This window comes from Macadamia integrifolia, chromosome 8 (assembly GCF_013358625.1).
Source record: "Macadamia integrifolia cultivar HAES 741 chromosome 8, SCU_Mint_v3, whole genome shotgun sequence".
Classification (NCBI taxonomy): Eukaryota; Viridiplantae; Streptophyta; class Magnoliopsida; order Proteales; family Proteaceae; genus Macadamia; species Macadamia integrifolia.
In genome coordinates this window covers 32375632-32394617 of record NC_056564.1, presented here as the reverse complement: position 1 = coordinate 32394617, position 18986 = coordinate 32375632, and the positions used below count along the sequence as shown (strand labels likewise).

Here is an 18986-nt window from a genome sequence, read left to right as displayed (position 1 = left end):
AGGTGGCCTTCGAGACTTCTTGGACCATCATAATGGAGCAGAACTTTTGTAGATGCTCCCACAGGTCCTTGGTTCCATCATATAGTGGGAAGGAAGGCAACTTGAAGGATCGCAGCAAAGGTGTCCGCATTATTTCTTCACATAAGGGTGTCTCTCCAAACATGTCCAGGCCCTCAGGCTCTTTATCGCAATCTGAGGCATGGTCCACTTTTGCATAGAGCTCTCTCAACTTTCGGTCTATATCAGTCTCTGGTGGAGTGGCCTGGCGGCAAGTCGTCTTATGAGTTTTAGTCTTCCTTTTGCCTCTCGGCTGGGTGGCGATGCGTTTCTCTCGTAGGGGAGACTGGTCTACGCTGTGCTTCTTTTGTGCTCGATCCGTGCGACTATGGAAGTCAGAACTTCCACCTGGAGTCAGATTTGCTAGGGGTGGTCTTCATACTGTCTTTCACAGGGTTGTGGTGGCTGGGATCCTCTAGGGGTGGCTGCTTACTGTGGTTCTTCGGAACTTCTCGCACTGCTTGGCTGAGTTGTTACATCTATTCATGAAGAGTATTAAATTGCTCCGTCGTGACCTCCTATGGAGGTGTCGGGTGAAGCCCCGACCTAGCGACCTCCTGGTCTTTCCTCTCATTCTCCACCGCTGGACCCTGTTCGACTTCTTCTACAGCTTCCTGATGGTTGTCCAATAGCGGCAGGTCGTGGGGGTTGGCCCCCTTTTTTGAGTAAGTCCTGGTCGCCTTTGTTATTGTGTTCTACTATCAACACTCAGATGGCCTATCGTCCTTTCCCACAAATGCACAAGCTCCTGTTTTTGAGTAAGTCCTTTCCCATAGATGCACCATTGTGATGTAGTTTCCGGCTCAATTCGGACCTGCACAGCACAGGTTAGAAACCAGCCCAAACGGATCTTTAGGATGGAGGCTCCAATGCCTAAAGTTCGGTTTCAGGTGAATTAAGAGGAAAGGAATGTAAAACTTTGAGTGTATAATCCATCTTACCTCTGAAATTCATTTAATATCCTTTATATAGAGATTGGTGACCCCTTCTACTAGCCACCCCATCGCCCTTGTTGCTAACATGGAACTCTCTATCATTGGCGGGCTGGTCACCATCTAGGCTGAGGTGGTCAATCTTATAACAGTTAACCTAATCATAGTCAACTTTATAATGACTAACTTAACCATGGTCAAACTATCGTTAGATAACTCTCTAACCCATGCCTGGATTAAATTTATCATTGTTAAGTCTAAAAACGATTATAGATGTCACTGTCCTATGATTATGTGTATGAATCTAGACTCCATGTGAGTGATTGATACTTCACGTGATAATGAGGTACAAAGTATGATCAAGAGATCAGCACTTCAATCATCGTGAGTACACTTGATCGGGATAAAAGGTACCGACCAAATCCCTTCTCCCTGGTCCCCATGATGCCTTGTCAGTGAGCCAAGGTTGGGAATTTTAGGGCCGACCAAGACTATCATATCATAATGGTATATCAATTCCCCCGGACATTGAGGTCCCATCCGCATCAAACTCGATCAAGGTTTTAATAACGTGTGTTGAGAGAGTATTGGTCTGTATCAATATGTATCATATACATACTTTTTATTTATCAATTATGTCATTTTGACAAGGGCAATCTTTGATACATGTCAACACTATAGTTCCATGCCGTATAGATACTTGATGAGCCTATCCAAGTTTGCCATGCAGTAAGTCGTCGCTACGTTTTAGTTTTCCCATGTGAGACCTCGTGATTACTAAGAAATTGCAGTTGATGATGGACAATGGCCTTATTTTGAAAAGAATAAAATTTGGAGGGTGAATTGAAATTGGCAATCAAAATGGCTCCAAAATATGGAGTCAGTAAGAAAAATGAATTTAATATGATGCTAGGCACAATACCCGTGAGGTTTGTTTATACAGTGTGGTTAGTGGAACCAAGTAATTTTTCTTCCTCCTTTGGGATATGATCACTCATAGAGATCTCCATTCCTGCCTTCACCATCTTGTTCCACTCATTCTCTACACGGAAAAATATCCATTGGAAGCGACGAAGAATCTCCAAGGCCATAATTGTGAACAAAGTCATGTAATTATGGCGAAGATGAGCAGAGAGCTTGTATGTCCACGTGCAACGGAGAATCAAATTGCTTCCAATAACCCAGAAGTAAACCTGCAACTCCATATCCATTACACAGTTATATTATAACCATAACCAAAACATGATAATTTTACAAGTGGATACATAAAACCTTACCCATGAACGTCCATATAACAGACTAGTGCACATATGCGGCTTGCTAAACTTGAAAATCCGAGAGAAGCCACTGCCAAAACAAATTTGTTGAGGTGTGCTCTATGATATGATAGTGTATACTCAAGTTTTACAGTAGTTTCTGTTAAAAGCTACATAATGACATGGATACCAACAAAGGTACCCCAATAATACTAAGGCTTTAAATTTTCATTTCTTTAGTAATAAGAATAATAATAATAATCTCTATTATTAAATTACAAACTTGATTTTCAAAAGGAATGCAATATTCTGCTCTGTTATAATGTAGGTCATTGTTCAGATTGGAATTCCTGCCTTTCTCTTCATCACATACAAGAGAGTTCAATAACTAGGTTGTCTACTCGGAAGATATCACAGGACAGAAACCAGCTTTAAGAGTTACTGTAGTCCGACTGTAGACTTTTCCTGTACCATTACTGATCATTGATATAAATCCCCATAAATAAATTCAGGTTCTGATTTAGGGATATTTCCGAGGTAATATCTAGCAGGTAACTGAAAAAATCTCTCACTGTTGACCAGTGTCCAGCATGAAAAATATTTTAATATAAAAAGTAACATTTACTAATGGGCTAAAAGAACATTCTGCATACCTGAGGTCCCAATCCCGGGTCACATCCCAGTAAAATGAATACAGTGAGTTGATGACACTTGAGAGAAGCCATAGGGGGCGATAAATGTTAGTCCAACTATCAGGGAGGACATGATATTTAAGGGCCGAAAGAAAAATCACAGGGACTGCCGTCGAATATTTTAAAGCTGAAAAATGAAATAAAACTCGAGTTAAAGGACTAAAAGACAGATAACAAATGATGAACAACGGAATAAAAAATCAACTAAGAACAGAGAGGATATTCAAAACAATGAACGCAGAAAGCCTAAAACGGCAGCCATTCATTTGCAAGTAAATGATTATGCCAGATGAGTAACTACATATTTGCAATCAATGCATCTTCGAATGTCAGTAAGTATGAACGCTTATTAAAATAGAACTGGAAAAAGAAAAAGAAGTGGACAAGTGGAAAAAACATAGCTAGGATGTTGACATGAAAACACCAAGAATGCTATAACAAATATTTTATGCCTACTCAAAACAATGAAGAAACTTATGCAAAGGCCACATATCTTCGTGCAAACATTTGACTTTTCAGATACTCCACGTCCACTTTGTCATTATGGAAATAGTTGTCAAACACAAATTGCTTATATAAAATTTATGAGAATCCAACCCTTATCGACATAAGACCAAAGCTATCTAACTGTTCCTCAGACAATTTCTAAAGTGGCAAACAGTGTAAGTGTTATTCTTCTCCAGGGCATCATATTCAATTTGGAATGGAACATGGCCTTCTGTGTCACTGGCTGGATATGTAGTATGTTTCCACAATAGGGGAAGGTTAAAGGTACTCTCATCTTCCTTTAAGAAAAACCTTAAAAACTTCTTCTGTACTTCCAAAATTCCTGAAAAGTCTGAAGCTCACTTGTCTCTGGCTGTCCTCTCTCTTAGTTTTAAAAAGGTTTCCTTCCCTAAGTAGGAGGGGTTAATACAGATTTGGAAGGAAAACCCTTGCATTTTCCTAAACTGTGTTGGAATTTCAGAAACAACCATCAGAGAACCAAGGAATCACCGAAATCACCATTTTTTGAGAGGACCGTCCAATATATTTAGAGATAAGTCACTCTAAATGGCTAGCCATCTCCTTTGATTCACAAGGCTTTCCTTAATTTCAACCCAAGAAAAAAAAAAAATATATATATATATATATATCATTCAGAAACATGTAGATTCATATTTTCATTGTTGTGGGTCCATGCTTTCCTTAATTTCAACCAAAAAAATAAAATATATCATTCAGAAACATGTATATACATATTTTCATCGTTGTGGGTCCAACAATGGTTTCTATTTTGTTCAACAAGTTCAGCGTTGGCTGAAATTTATTCAATCCCTGGGTCTGTAATTTGGTTTGAGCTCCCTTTTAAGCTGTTGGGCCTAGATAACAAATGCAGCAACACAATTGGAAAGCTCGCCTTTTATGCCACCATCAATCATCTTTGGATGGAATGTAATCTTTGTAGATGGTCCCCCAACTCCCGCTCCTTCGAAAGGATTTGGAAAACCGTCTATCTTGATGCTACTTCCAGACTCAGATCTCTGCGTATCGGCCCGATTCGCAACACCCCAAGGAATAGGTTCATTGTTGTCTCCTGGGGCCTCCCTGTAACTACCATCCCCCCCACCCCAATTGATGTTTCCCTTGCCTAGGTTGTTTGGGGCTTAGCCCCTCGGGCCCTTTTGAGTTTACTACTTTTGGTCCCCCCCCCCTCTTTCCCCCTGTATATTCTCTTTCCTCTTGGTAATGAATTATTTATTCATCCAAATAAAAAAAAAAAAAAAAGCAAATGCTGCAACAAATATGAGGTTCATACAACAATTAAACATAACAAAGCCCAGCCCAACGGCCCCAGCCCCAGCCCAGCCCAAATCCTTAGGGTTAGCTAAACAAAGCCTATCCTGCCACTCCACTCTATTGGGCCATATCTTCCAATCAATGATGAGTCTATTGGGGGTACAATATCTTTAATTGCATCTGTGGTAAAAGTGGGCTGATTACTCTAGGCCTATGGACTACCTTGTGTGTTAATCATCACTACTAATGGATCCTCAACAAATCAGTGGGTCCATGCTGCTCCCAAGGAAAGGGTTCGGGGGCTTTTGCCCCCGAGGAAAATTTTCTAAAGCTATACGGGTATTTCTGTAAATTTTCTATATAGGATCTCACCATATATATTTGTAGCGAGGTTTCTTTCTGTAAGAAAGTTGAGAGGTGTGAAGACGAGCGTTGTAACCTTATTCTTCATTGGTAGTGAAGCAGGATATCTCATCTTGGAAGTAGGCATACCTGGCCGAACCATGTAAATTTGTGTGCATTATGTAATTGTTTGTTCTTGTTTTCCCATTCTTTTCTGCATCGTTTTAGGGTTGTGTTTCTACAGAGTCTTCTCTTACGTATTCCTAACTGCCTCGACCCACCTTTTTACCTTTAGCCTTTCCCAGCCCTCCCTCAACTAGCACTGGACAATTCCTCACTCATACAGTTTTTAGTTGCGTGACCCCAAAACAAGTATCCCTCGTCTTTTCACCTATTGATTCCTACCATCGATTCCTGCAAATGCATTCTCATTCTATGTGTCTGGTCTTGCCACCTATCCATCTGGACATCCATCAGCCACATTCATTCTGTGTATGCATAGTTCTTGTTCTCTTGTAACCCCTCACCCCCACCCCCCCCCCCCCCCCCCCAAAAAAAAAAGCCTCTTTCAGGTAATGATTAAAGAGTTGGCCCCTTTCGCACACAACTCCTTCACAATCCTATCTGAACCCAATACAACCTACCCCACTTGCTTCCCTTCAAGAGTTTTTAACCATTGTGTATATAGATGTTAGGCACAACAGAAACTTAGAAATGCATACTGATAAATCCATCATTACACCAGTCCCAACAAAATCCAATTTTATTTTACTATTTTATTGATAAAGATAGAGAAGTAAATGAACATAGAAAACCACCGCCCCCACAGCCTACCAAAACTGAACAGTGGGATAAATCCAACTGTACATCATCTACCTACTCATCTGCCACAAAGTAGCTTCACCCAGTGACTCATGTTTATAAGAAATCCAGCCAAATTCCGGGACAATGGCCCAACCGACCAAATGAGAAAGCCTTTTGGCCCACACACAGATACAAAAACCAGAAAATTACCCTTCAACGCATCATGGTATTTAATTAATTCGATATATCAACTCCAAATATGGAATCTTTCCACAATCACCACCTTCACTTATAGTTTACTTTCCAAAAAAACATCAATATCTCAACTAAGTTAAATAAAGAGAATAATTGACCAACTGAACATAGCACTAAAATAAACCTAAAGAAGCATTATGGTTTCCTTTTGAGCAAAGCATGTGCATGGTTGTTACAGTGCCAAGGCGATGGAGGGCTGCCTAAGTGCTTAGGCGACAAGGCGTCCTCCTTAAGGCGAAGAAGACGACCAAGTGTTATTTTTTTTCCCTCTTTTCTAACATTATTTAGTATGCTACATATACCTTCTATCATAAAAAATCAACATTAAGTGACACCAAATCATAAAAAATCAACATTAAATCACACTAAGTCATAACAAATCAACATTTAGAAATGTACTTGTTCTATAATAAGTTTGACTGGTCAAATGATTTTATTTTTACATGAGATTTTTTGCAGAAGGTATATAGCACAAAACTAGCTTTCTAAAAAGTCAAAGATTACTTGAATCTGAGTTGTAATGCCCAAGTTATATTCTGGTCAAACTTATTTTAAAGTGTGTGAATGCTGTTAAAATAGGTTGAATAAAAATAATTTTATGGACATCAAAATAAAATATTATTTTACCAGAATTTTGGTTTTTAGCAATGTTTTACTATGATAAGATTTTTTAAATTTTCAAAATTGAGAAAAACCCTCGCAGTTGAAAGTTGAAAATTGCTCTAACTAAAAATCCAATTTTAATTCTTGGACTAGGGGGTTGACTTTTTATTCTTTTAGAATTTGATTTTTCAACTATTTTTATTGGATTCAAATAAGGGGGTATTTGCCCAAACATAACACGATATGCAATGCAATAAGGCGACAATCGCCACCTTAGAAACTATGAGCATTTGTATGATATTATCCATTCACTGTGTTCTCAAGGAATCTGCCAAACATGGTAAAAAAAACTAAGAATCAAGTTTCGATTGCAATTTAGTAACAAGAGTGGACAATTTATAAATGCCATAGTTCACCAAAATAATGATGATGGAGGAAAATCATATCAGAAAAATACTTCATATATAGGTAAAGGAATGAAGAGACCAAGAGTTCTTACCATTCAAAAGGGCTGTTTTTTCCTTAGTATCCTTGTATTGCCGAAGACATTGGAAGAAACGGCACATATAAGGGAAAACAAGCACTAAAGGGATTGCGATAGAGTGACTGCCACATACAGAGTCAGCTTCAAACCATGCAATTGTGGCAACCTGCATATTGAGAGGAACGCTTGTTTTAGCAAAACAATGGTTATTCAACATTATCGGGTAATGAAGACCAGATGAAGGTTAGACATGTAAATTTGAAGACATAAAATTGTTATGAGATACTATCTCTTCTCTTCACCAAGTTTCACAAGAAAACTTAACATCAAATTATCAAACTTAACAATGAAGGAAAACCAAGTGAAAGTGTGCTTAGAAGTTAGATACTACAGCCACAAAAGATTATATACCTCTCTGTATTAATAATACTCAAAACGGGAACCTGTATACTCAGGATGCTGCACTGTATAGTTGCCAAACAGTCCAAATACCCTCCGGGGGTGACAACAAATTTCCCAACCTTTCTAAAGGATTATGTCTGACAGTTACAACCAGGTCAAGTCCAGACTAGAAAATATCAACAAAATCCAGGTTCTGACAAGAAAATCTCATCCAAATTAAAGCATAGTCTCAGGTTTCAAAATTCAGGTTTTTTTTTTTTTTTTTTCAAATCAAAATTTGCAACTGTTGATTTGGTTGATAAGAGATTTTCACCTTGAGCATTAGCTTTTGAGTGCAGATCCCCAAAACAGCATGTTTTAGAAGTAATTATATAATATGTAATTCTATTTTTAAAAAATATATACCAAGTATATTATAATTGAGCAAAGTGGGTCAGACAAGAACATAATTCTTTGGGACTTCGTTTGGGTCTGGACCAAATCCAAGTTCGACATATTTGACTAGACATTGAAAATTGTACGACCCCATCCCAGAATTTTTGTTTTTGCCACTCCTAAGACCCTCTGAAAGAATCCCACCCTTCTTTACAGTATCAAAGAAAAAACATATTCCAAAACTACCCTATCCATTTGCAACCCCACCCCCCCCAAAAAAAAAAAAAAAAAAAAAAAAAAAAGATTATTAAGTGCTACCTCCCCCATGCCCAACCAGAAAGAAAAAAAATCAGGTACAATAGAACACTAGCTGGGAACCAATCTCATAGCTTTCCTTGCAACTCTGCTGTCTGCCTCTTCCGTAGCTTCAAAGTGCACACATTCCTTTCTCTATGCACAGACCAACAAACTGTAAAGCATAGTTGTCATGGTGACAAGGCAAGCCTAGGCAGTGGCTGGGCACCTTGTCACCTCAGTTGGCACCCAGGTGACTAAGGCGTTACACATAAATACAGGGGGTTAACTGTAAATACATGAAAAAATCGGGTTTGTATAAAATGATAAGTTTTACCCTTAATTTTACTTTCAAAGAAGACTTTTTGTGTAAAATAAAAGGCCAGGTTCCTTTTACTTCATAGTTATTAAGGCATTGCCAAGGCGCTGATAAGGCGACACCTAGGCGCTGAGGCAGTTCTAGGAGTCTAAGGCAGTGGTCCGCTTTATGTGCAACACATAAGGCGACCGCCTTAACCAGTAAGGCACCATACTTATGTCGCCTTATAACGCCTTATGAGGACTGATGCCCAGGGTACGTTTGATGCTTCTTCTTTTTTTCATCTTATTTATTCTTCTTTCTTCTTCATTCTACCTGCTGTTTTTCTTCTTTTTCTTAATCTCATCTATTTCCCTTTTTTTGTCTTTTTTCCTTTCTTACTGCAGCTGATGCGCTCTTTTTTTTCTTTTTCTTTTCCTAATTTCCTCTCCCTTCTAGGGTTCTACCTTCTTCTTCTTCTTCTTCTTCTTTTTTTTTTTTTTTTTTTTTTGGCTTCCTTTCCTCTGTTTTTTCATTTTCTTCTGCTTTCTTTTCCTCCCCCAGTCTCCCTTCTTCTTCACTTCTTCACCGCAACAGTGCAACCTGCAGCTCTTCTTTTTTTCTTTTTGGATGGGAAAAATGTATTTTACTGTTGTGTTCTTTATTTTTTCCGCTTTCCGTGTGTGTGTGACTACTATGAATATTCATATGATTGTATGCCCTTTATAGCATTTTACATATTCCTATAGAACATAGTTCGATTATTTATTATGGCTGCCATTTGTACATCATGTTTGGAGATGTTAATATGTCGTTTAATAGGGTTGTTGATGCAATTTGTCTCAATTAAGCTCACTAACTTGGTGTGCTATATGAACTCTGTTAACTGTAACCACTTTTTCATTTTGTTGTAAATAGTTCCTCTAAAGATATTTTGGATGTATAAAAAATATAACACAAGAACGCTTTATTCAATAAGGCGACGCCTTATGCCCTCCCTATAGCCAAAGCGCTGCGAAAGACCCTCAAACGCCTTGATCGCCTCACAGCCTTAATTAATAACCTTGTTTTACTTACATGACAGGACAAAAGCATAAAATAAAAAATCCTTAATTTCAGGGAGGGTGGGTGTTGTTTTGAAATGATTTTAAATGGATGGATTCTGCTTGGGGTCTATGGTTGCAGCCAAGGTCCATTCATTTTTTATATTCTTAATTTTTGAAATTTATAATTTTTTCTATCTTCTCCAACTCTCCGTCTTTCTTCAAGATCTCCCCCACTGTCCCTTCTCCAGCTACTTGCTCATAGCCTCACACTGACTTCAAATGGAAGAAGAAGAGTATGACAAAGGACGGAAGAACAAAAACAGGAATATCACCTTCCAATTTTTCCCTTCTCCTCTTCCTCATCCTCTTTCCCTATGCGCAGTTGCTACTGCAGCTGCTTGTCTTGACCTTAGACCTTTCTAAGCAACCGCGCCAGCACTTAGCACTCTCATTAGCACTAAGTCAGCCTTACTATGCTCCTTAAGGAACTTGGGGGGAGAAGTGGTAAACACAAGAGAGTTTGAGTGAAAGAACTTGTATTACACTAGAGAGCTTTGAGTACAATGCTTGAATACTCACTTGCTTGGTGCCCTGGCTAAATGAGGTCACTCCTATTTATAGGCAACCAAGGTCTCAAAGAATTCCTAAGATGCTTACGCTTGTCCTCCATCCAATGGTTAGGAATGTTCTAGCCAAAGAGACTAGAAACTTCCCACATCCTTAGTGGAGGACTTTAGAATTCTCCTAGCTATGTACACATAACCTCTAGATCCTTCCTCGCTTCTAGAGGTTTCTCTAGAAGTCCCTTTAGACTAGCCCATACAATGGTAGAAGGTTCTAGACACAGGACCTCTCTACAAGTATCTAGACTTCCTACACTTTTGGTAGGAAGTTCTAGAAACTAAACCTTACCTAGACCAATGAATTAAGTCCAAGGGTTATGAGCTTGGCTCGTGCGCCTTTGTTGGCGGGTTGTGACACTCTCCCCCAACTAAGCCGCAGACGTCCTCAACATCTCTTCTTCATGGAACCTCTATATATGATCTTAGAACTGCCATAGAGATTCAGCAGGTTCCCAACTTGCCTCCTCTCTAGTAGCCCCTTCCACTTGACTAAGTACTCCCTACTTTGAGGTACTCTTCATCTCCGAATGACTCGATCAGCAATTATGTACTCAGCCTCCTTGTCGTAGGAAGTAATGACGGCCATCGGGGCTCTTATTGAAGTCCCATGGCTTGGGTCTTCCTTGTCTCCATGGTTTGCTCTAGTAGGCCTGCACGGAAGACTAGATGGATTTTGAGTTTAGGTGGGCTCACCTTATAGGATACCTGGCCCACCTTCTTCGTGATCCTGAACGGGCCTTCGAATCTGCGTACCAACCCCTTATGTACCTTTCTTGGGGACATGAATTGTTGAGGTAGAAGTTTCACGAGTACCAAGTCCCCAAATTTGATTTTTCTGGTCACCTCCCTTTGTCAGCCCATTTCTTCATCATTTTAGTGGCCTTGTTTAAATATGACTTAGCCACTTGCTTACCACTCCTTAGCAACCTTAAACTCCAAGGGGCTCTTTCCCATGTGGCATATCATCACCGTGTGTGGCGTTAAGAGTTGTTATCCTATGGCAATCTCGAACGAACTCTAATTTGTAGCCTCACTTTATTGGAGATTGTAGGAGAATTGAGCCACATCAAGCAACTTCAATCACGCTAATTAGCACTCACAAAGTGCCTCCAGTAAAGCTCCAACAAGCTATTGATGCGCTTTGTCTGCTGACGGTTTGGGGATGAAAGCTTGTTGAGAAGTGTAGTGATGACCCCAACAACTTGAACAACTCTATCCAAAACCTCCCTGTGAAGCAAGGGTCTTGATCACTGATGATGGATCGTGGCACACCCCAATGCTTGACAATATGCTTTAGGAATAGCCTTGCTACCTCTTCCACTGTGCAATCACTTGGTGCAACCACGAATTGCCATACTTAGAAAATCTATCAATCACCTCCATAATTGACCCACACCCCTCTGACTTGGGTAGTGCATTGATGAAGTCCATGGAGACACTCCTCTAGTAGAGGGAGTGACTCTAACAATCCCCAGGGTGATTACTGCTCCACCTCGTCTTGTTGGCACACAAGGCAAGTCCTCGCATAGGCCTCTATGTCATCAAGCATCTGAGGCCAATAGTATGCCGCTTCCAACAACGCCCGTGTGCACCATTGTCATTGGTGACCAGCCCATTTAGTGTCGTGACATTCGTGAACGAGATTTCTCCCTAGGTTACTCCATTTAGACACGTAGAGTCTCCTCTTCATGGCGTAAAGCAAGCCATCTTGTAAAACCTTCGTGTCTTACCCTCTCATGCAAGGGTAAGTAAGCTTTTAGCCACAGGATCATGTTGGAGGCCCTCCTTGATCAAGTCTAGAAGTTCCCCCTTTGGTCGGCTCAGAGAAGCTAATTTCGTCTTCCTACTTGGTGCATCGGCCTCCTCGTTCGCCTTGCCTGGCTTGTACTCAAAGCCAAAATCAAACTCCGCCAAAAAATTTTGCCATCTAGCCTACTTAGGACTTAGCTTCTTTTAAGTCTGAAAATAGCTAATGGCAACGTTATCCATCTTCACCACAAACCTCGACCAAAGTAGGTAGTGTCACCACATCTTTAGGCAATGCACCACCGCGGTCATCTCCTTCTCGTGGAATGTGTAGCACCGCTCTATCTCATTTAACTTGCGGCTCTAATAGGCAATATATTGTCTTTCTTGCATTAACATCCCACCAATAGCAAAGTCGGATGCATCTATATACACTTCGAATGGCTTGCCATAGTCGAGTACGGCAAGCACTGGTTCCTCCATGATAGCCTTCTTCAAGTCTTTAAAGGTGTCTTGACATATATCTGACCAGACCCATGATCTGTTCTTTTTTAAAAGGTCGATGAGTGGAGCAACCCTCCTTTAGTAGCCTTGGATAAACTGCCTGTAGTAGTTAACTAAGCCAAGGAAAGATCTTAGCCTAGTCACCTTGGTAGGTGCCTCCCATTCTTAGGGTTTTAAGTATCGGTGTGTATCGTACCGTATCGACCGATACCGATATGTATCGATCGTCATCGGTACGATACATACCGATACACTACAGGGAATTTTTGGACAGTGTATCGGCAGTATCGTATCGTATAGCACTGTATCGGTACAATACGTACAATACTTTACGATACAAACTTTTGAAATATTAAAAAAATTCTTGTGTAACTGTACGTATCGATACTGTATCGTACTGATACTCACCAATACGGTACGATACGGCTACTTAAGTGGGGAAATGGTCATTTTTGGTTTGAAACAAACACTTCAAACTCTCTTACCAACAGTTTTCTACATTTCTCTTCTTTCTTCCCCATTGATTCACACACTTTTTTGGAGACTCCAGTGCTAGGTTGAAGGAAACATTGTGGAAGTGAATGGTTCAAGCAAAGAAAAAAGCATAGTCCAAGAAGAACCTTAAACTTGAAAGTCTTGAATAGTAAGTTCTTGAATCTTTACTCACTTTTTTCAACTTTAGGCTAAAATTTTCAAGTTTTTTTACAAATCTAAGGTTCATCATACTTAGAATCACATTTTGTGCATCATTATTACATGAAATCACTGGATTTATAAGGATTCACACACTTTTTTCAAAAGAAAATGAGGGTTTCAATTTTTTTCAAATTTCATAGATCTACTCAAGCTCAATGGTTAAAAATGTTTAGATTTTTTATATGTTATGTAAAAACAAATGTTCTACAACTTCTATGGAAACTTTTTATTTTTCTCAAAAAAAATTCATTTTTTAATTTTTTTATTCCGAAATTAATTATAAAAAAAATACAAAAAATTATTTTTTTCTTTAGAAAATTTAGTTCATTCAACTCTTAAAAATAATGTTATAACTTATAATTACTAAATACATGATTTGAAATGAAACCCACACTTTTTCCCCAAAAAAGTGAGGGTTTCAAATTTTTTTTTATTTCTTAGATCTACTCAAATTTATTGGTCCACAATATGTGGATTTTTTATATGTTCTTTAAAGACAATTAATCTACAACTTCTATAAAAAATAGTTTGTATATTTTTTTTTTTCAAAAATTAATTAAAAATTAAGAAAAATACTAAATTAGTATTTTTCTTATTCATTTTAGTTTAAAAAAAAAAATTATAATTTACTTGGCCAATGACCATGATGTGAAATTATATGCACATTTGTTTCCCAAAAAAGTGTGTATTTCAAGTTTATGTAAATTAGGAAACATACAAAAAAGTCTTTTTTTTTTCCTTTGGATGTATTTCATTTTAGTTTCTAAAAAAATGCCATTATTTACTAAATACTAAATCAATAAATATGCATATTAAGTTTCATTATGTATCTTTGTAGGAAGATGGCACCTAAAGAGCGGTCTAGGGATATTAGAAGGGCTACAGCAGAGAAAGTACAAAGCAATAGGTTGTGGACAAAATGCAACTACTGTGATACTATCCACCTAGGAGGTGGAATTACCAAACATAAACAACATTTGGCTTGAGGATTTTCCAATGTTGCCAAGTGTACAAAGTGCTTAAATGAACTAAACAAAGCAATGAGGAAGCACTTAAGGGGAAGTAGAGATAAAGCAAAAAAAGTTGTTGAAGATGAGGATAAATTGGTTGAGAATCTAAGGGATCATGAGGATTATGAAGGATCCAATATGGAGGCAGAGGATGAAGAACAACAGCTTGCATGAGTGATGCATATTTCAAGGGAGGAAGCAAAAAAAAAAAAAAAAAGGATAATAGAACAACTGAGAAGAAGTCAAACTATAGGACCTAGGTGTGGTGGCCCGATGATTAAAGAACAAGGTTCTGGCTCTGGATGTCATCCAAGTGTAGATATTGCAGGCACTGTGAAGGGCATGTTTGACAAATTCGCCTCTAGTGGTAAAGGCAAGGGCAAAAGGAGCCCAGAAATTAGAAATATGAGAGATGCACCATACAAACATCATGATGAAGGGCAACAAAGGATTGAAGAGGCTTTGCAACCAAAGACATTGAGTAAGAAAATTGGGAAAGCAAACTCTAGGTGGTTCCACAGTTCTATGATTCCACCCCACAAAGCTAAAGATGCATACTTCAAGACTATGGTCAAGGAGATTCAGGCATGTGGGAAAAATGTGAAGCCACCCACACCTCATGAAATTGTTGGACCATACTTAGATGCTATTGTGAAAGAGGTGGATGAATACATTGAAGAGTTTAAATCCAAGTGGCATGAATATAGAGTGACCATCATGTGTGATGGGTGGAGTGGACCGACAAGGATGTCCATTATCAATTTTCTCACATATTGTGATGGGAAAACAATATTCCATAAGGCTTTCAACGCATCCTCAAAAATCAAGGACTCAATATTTGTTTAAATTAATGGATGAAGTTATTCAGGACGTTGGGCTAGATAATGTTGTCCAGATTGTGACTGATAATGCCTCCAATTTCAAAAAGGCTGGTATCTTACTTATGGTGAAGTATCTCACCCTATATTGGACACCTTGTGCAGCCCACTGTATTGATTTGATGTTCAAGGACATTGATGAAATGAACAAAGGGCACACATTGGTTTCTGATGCCAAGATGATTACCAACTTCATCTACAATCACAGCTAGGTGTTGGCATTGATGAGAAAGTACACAAAAGGTGACTTGGTGAGGCCCGCAGCAACAAGGCTTGCAACAAATTATATTGCACTTGATAGTCTTCAAAAATGGAAGGAAGGGCTAGTTAAGTCATTCAACTCTAATGAGTGGTTTAGTAGTAGATATGCAACCTCCGAAATTGGAAAAGTTGTTCCAGACCTAATCACCTCAACAAAGTTTTTGGAAAGTATATACCGACTTACTAAGATTATGCAATCACTATTTGTGATACTTAAAGTAGTTGATGGTGATAAGGCACAGACGATGGTAAATATAGTTTATTGTATGGAAGTCGTCAAACAGAAGATAGAAGAGGAGAACCCAAAGTCATTCAAGGCATTTTTTAAGATTATAAATCATCAATGGGAAAATAATTTGGTTCAAGACCTTCATCAAGCAAGTAATTTCTCAATTAAATTTATAAGTGACTTTATTAGTAATGTAATATACTTAATCGTTAACAATAAATAATATGTAACCATGTGCAGCCTATTATTTGAATCTGGATCTTCACTACAGAAACAATTTAAAGTTTCGGAAATATTTGATGGAATCATTGAAGGATGTTATCAACAAGTTAGCTCCTAATATTGATTCGGCCAAAGATGCAGTTGAAGAGGTTAGTAATCTACTAAACTTACATATTGATTAATATTTAATACATTGAGTGACGTATTAATATGTTAATACCTTTATAGGTGAAGTATTTCCGAGAGGCCACTCGTGGGTTTGCTGATCATTTAGCTACCCGTGCTAGAGGAACACAATGCCCTGGTAATTTAGGTTTAATCAGCTATCCTTGTATTTCAAATTTATTTCAAACTCCTAATGTTGCAATTATTTTTGTACAACTGATTAGTGGCTGAACTATGGATAGAGTGCTCCAAACTTGAGGCCAATCGCAATGAAAATATTATCATGCACGGCATCCTCAAGTGGCTGCGAACGTAACTGGAGTACGTTCGGATTGATACACACCAAACCTCGGAATCGTCTAAGTAATGAGAAGCTGGAGAAGCTAGTGTATGTGCACTACAATATGAAATTGAAGATGAAATATTTAGAATTGGAGAAATCAGGGGATGATATTAATATCAACCCAATTGACATCACCCTCGTACTCGACGAGGAAGATCCAGTTAGGTGATGGATTGAGGACACTGAAAAGGTTTTAGTGATGGACAAATTATCTGAAGATCGAAGAGAAACCACACCTGATCCCATTATAGAGGACCTTATTAGAGATATAAATGAAGATTTTAAAAATATTGTTGATGATGAAACCGAAGCACCATCAGCTATGCAAGAGGATGATGATAGCTCCGATGATGGCGATATCAGGAGGACGAGATCAGGTACTACATATAGTGTAACTCAACCAGCTAGTTATGATGATGATCAAAACAAGGATGGTGCCGATGATGATGATGATGATAATGATAATGGTGGTGGTGGTGGTGGTGGTGGTGGTGATGGTGGTGGTGGTGGTGGTGGTGGCAGTAGTGGTGGTGGCCAAACTTATGTACCGGTACCTTTCACAGAGGAGGTTGCATGCCCAAGATAGTCATTATGGTGCTCGCACACAACCAAAGTTTTACAGTCGGAGGGGTAGGCGATCCCACAATCCAAGTGCTACTGATGCATTGATGAGTAGCATGGAGTCAATGAGCATTAGTTCAGATCCCGCTTAGGGGTGTCAATTCTAAGCCCGCACCGGTAGGCCCAACCGAGCCTGGCATGTTTATGGTCCAACCTAGACCGGCCCGATTAATAAACGTGTCGGGCTTCACGGTGTAGGTAGCTAGCCCATCGGGCGCCCGACCGAACCGACACGTTTATATGCCCGACTTGAACTGACTCTTTGTAGCCCGACCTAGCCCGACCCCCTTTAATACATAAAATTCCTATTTTGCCACTACTAATAAGAAACTAATTAAGCTTTCTTACCTTTTGCTTTGTAGTTGGATTTGATTTAATTAAGCTTTATTTTGTAAATTGTAATGCTCATAATCTCTTCTTTTTTTTAAAAAAGAACAACCATAATCTCAACCCACTTAGGAATAGAATTTTAAGGTAGGCACATTTAAAGCCCGTTTAGAGCCTGTTTAGACTTAAATAGGTCCGTAGCACGGTTAAAGCCCAGTTAAGGCCCGTTTAAGGAAGCTCAATTAAAGCCCGACACCGATTGGCCAGATTATAAACCGTACCATGTCCCCCAAAGCTAGGCCCACTTACTTAAACGGGCGTTCACGGTGCAAGGCAAGCCCGATTAGGCCCGACCGGTTGACACCCCTAATGGGACTTATGCAAGACCAACATTGGCCACTCCTGAGCAGTACAGAAGATTCTACAATGAATGGGAGACCCACTACCATAAATATTTTGACTGCGGTAAAAATTGTGCCTATATTCGAGAAGTGCAAAACATCCACTTAGTTGCTCCTATTGAAGAAGAAGGTCCTAGCCAAGGATTTAAACCACCACGACACTCTTCATGGCACTCATCACAGTGGCAATGGCAATGAGAAAAGAAAAAGCTGTAAGAAACCTCATCATTTTGAACATTTTTAACTCAATATACTTGTCTATCAATACGATACCTTCTACTTTAGTATTTATGCATACTATATGTTATATATAGCTTTTTTTAACTATTTTTTTACGCAAAAGTGTATAAAAATGTATTCCCTATCCATTTATGTGCGTATCTTTAGCGTATCTCCGATACGATACGATACCCTACGATACGTATCTTAATTTTGACCGACCGATACGGCGACCGATACCGATATTTTAATCCTTGCCTACACCTGGCTTTCGTCCATCCTCAGTGTCCCCCCTCCAACCTTGTGGCCAAGGAATATTACTTCATCTTGACTAAAGGAGGATTTTTCCTTCTTGGCATATAGCCGGTTGTCCCTTAACACCTTGAGAACTACCTGCAAGTGTTATATATGATCCTCTAAGGTATTACTATAGACGGCAATGTCATCCAAGTATACCATCACAAACTTGTCAAATTAAAGGGTGGAAAACCTTGTTCATTAGGGTCCAGAATGTGCCGGGGCATTGGTGAAGCCGAAGGGCATCACCAAGAACTTATACGAGCCATATCACATCACGCATGTCGTCTTGGGCTCATCTCCCTTGGCAATGTGGACTTGGAAGTATCCCAACTACAAGTTCAACTTGGTAAAGTATCTTGCGCCACCAAGTCTATCATATAGATCAGCTATCAAAGGAATGGGATACTTGTTCCTGATAGTCACTTTATTCAATACCCGATAGTCAATGCATAGTCGAAGTGATCCATCATACTTCCACTGGAAGAGGACTGAGGCACCATAGGGAGCTTTGGAAGGATAAATAAATCCCACATCAAGTAACTCCATGAGTTGCTTCCTTAGCTCCTCCAACTCTGGCGACGACATTCTATAATGTGCCATGGTCGGTGGTTTAGCACCAGGCTCCAACTCGATGGCATGATCCACCTCCCTCCTTGGTGGAAGTCTCTTAGGCAACTCAAGTGGCATGACATCCTTGACTTCCTCAAGGACCTTCTCAACCGGCTTGGGCAGCACCTTAATAGGACCATCATCCTTTTGCTCCAATAGTGCAACTAAGTATCTCATCTTTACTCCTTTCTCTAGCTGCAAAGCAGAAAGAAG

General features: G+C 39.3%; 1 protein-coding gene across 6 annotated transcripts in view; it reads right to left on the bottom strand.

Annotated features, from left to right (window-relative positions):
* Nucleotides 1-1802: 1802 nt before the first annotated feature.
* The window catches only part of LOC122086651 (SPX and EXS domain-containing protein 1-like), a 62601-nt gene continuing 45417 nt past the window's right edge, over nt 1803-18986 (bottom strand). For all 6 annotated transcript variants that reach the window (XM_042655611.1, XM_042655610.1, XM_042655614.1 and 3 more), the window contains 4 exons: nt 7220-7370; nt 2899-3064; nt 2267-2336; nt 1803-2182 (listed from right to left, as the gene is read on the bottom strand). In XM_042655611.1, coding sequence (XP_042511545.1) covers nt 1925-2182; nt 2267-2336; nt 2899-3064; nt 7220-7370 — 645 coding nt within the window. In that variant the 3' untranslated portion in view covers nt 1803-1924. The remainder of the gene's footprint in view (nt 2183-2266; nt 2337-2898; nt 3065-7219; nt 7371-18986) is intronic.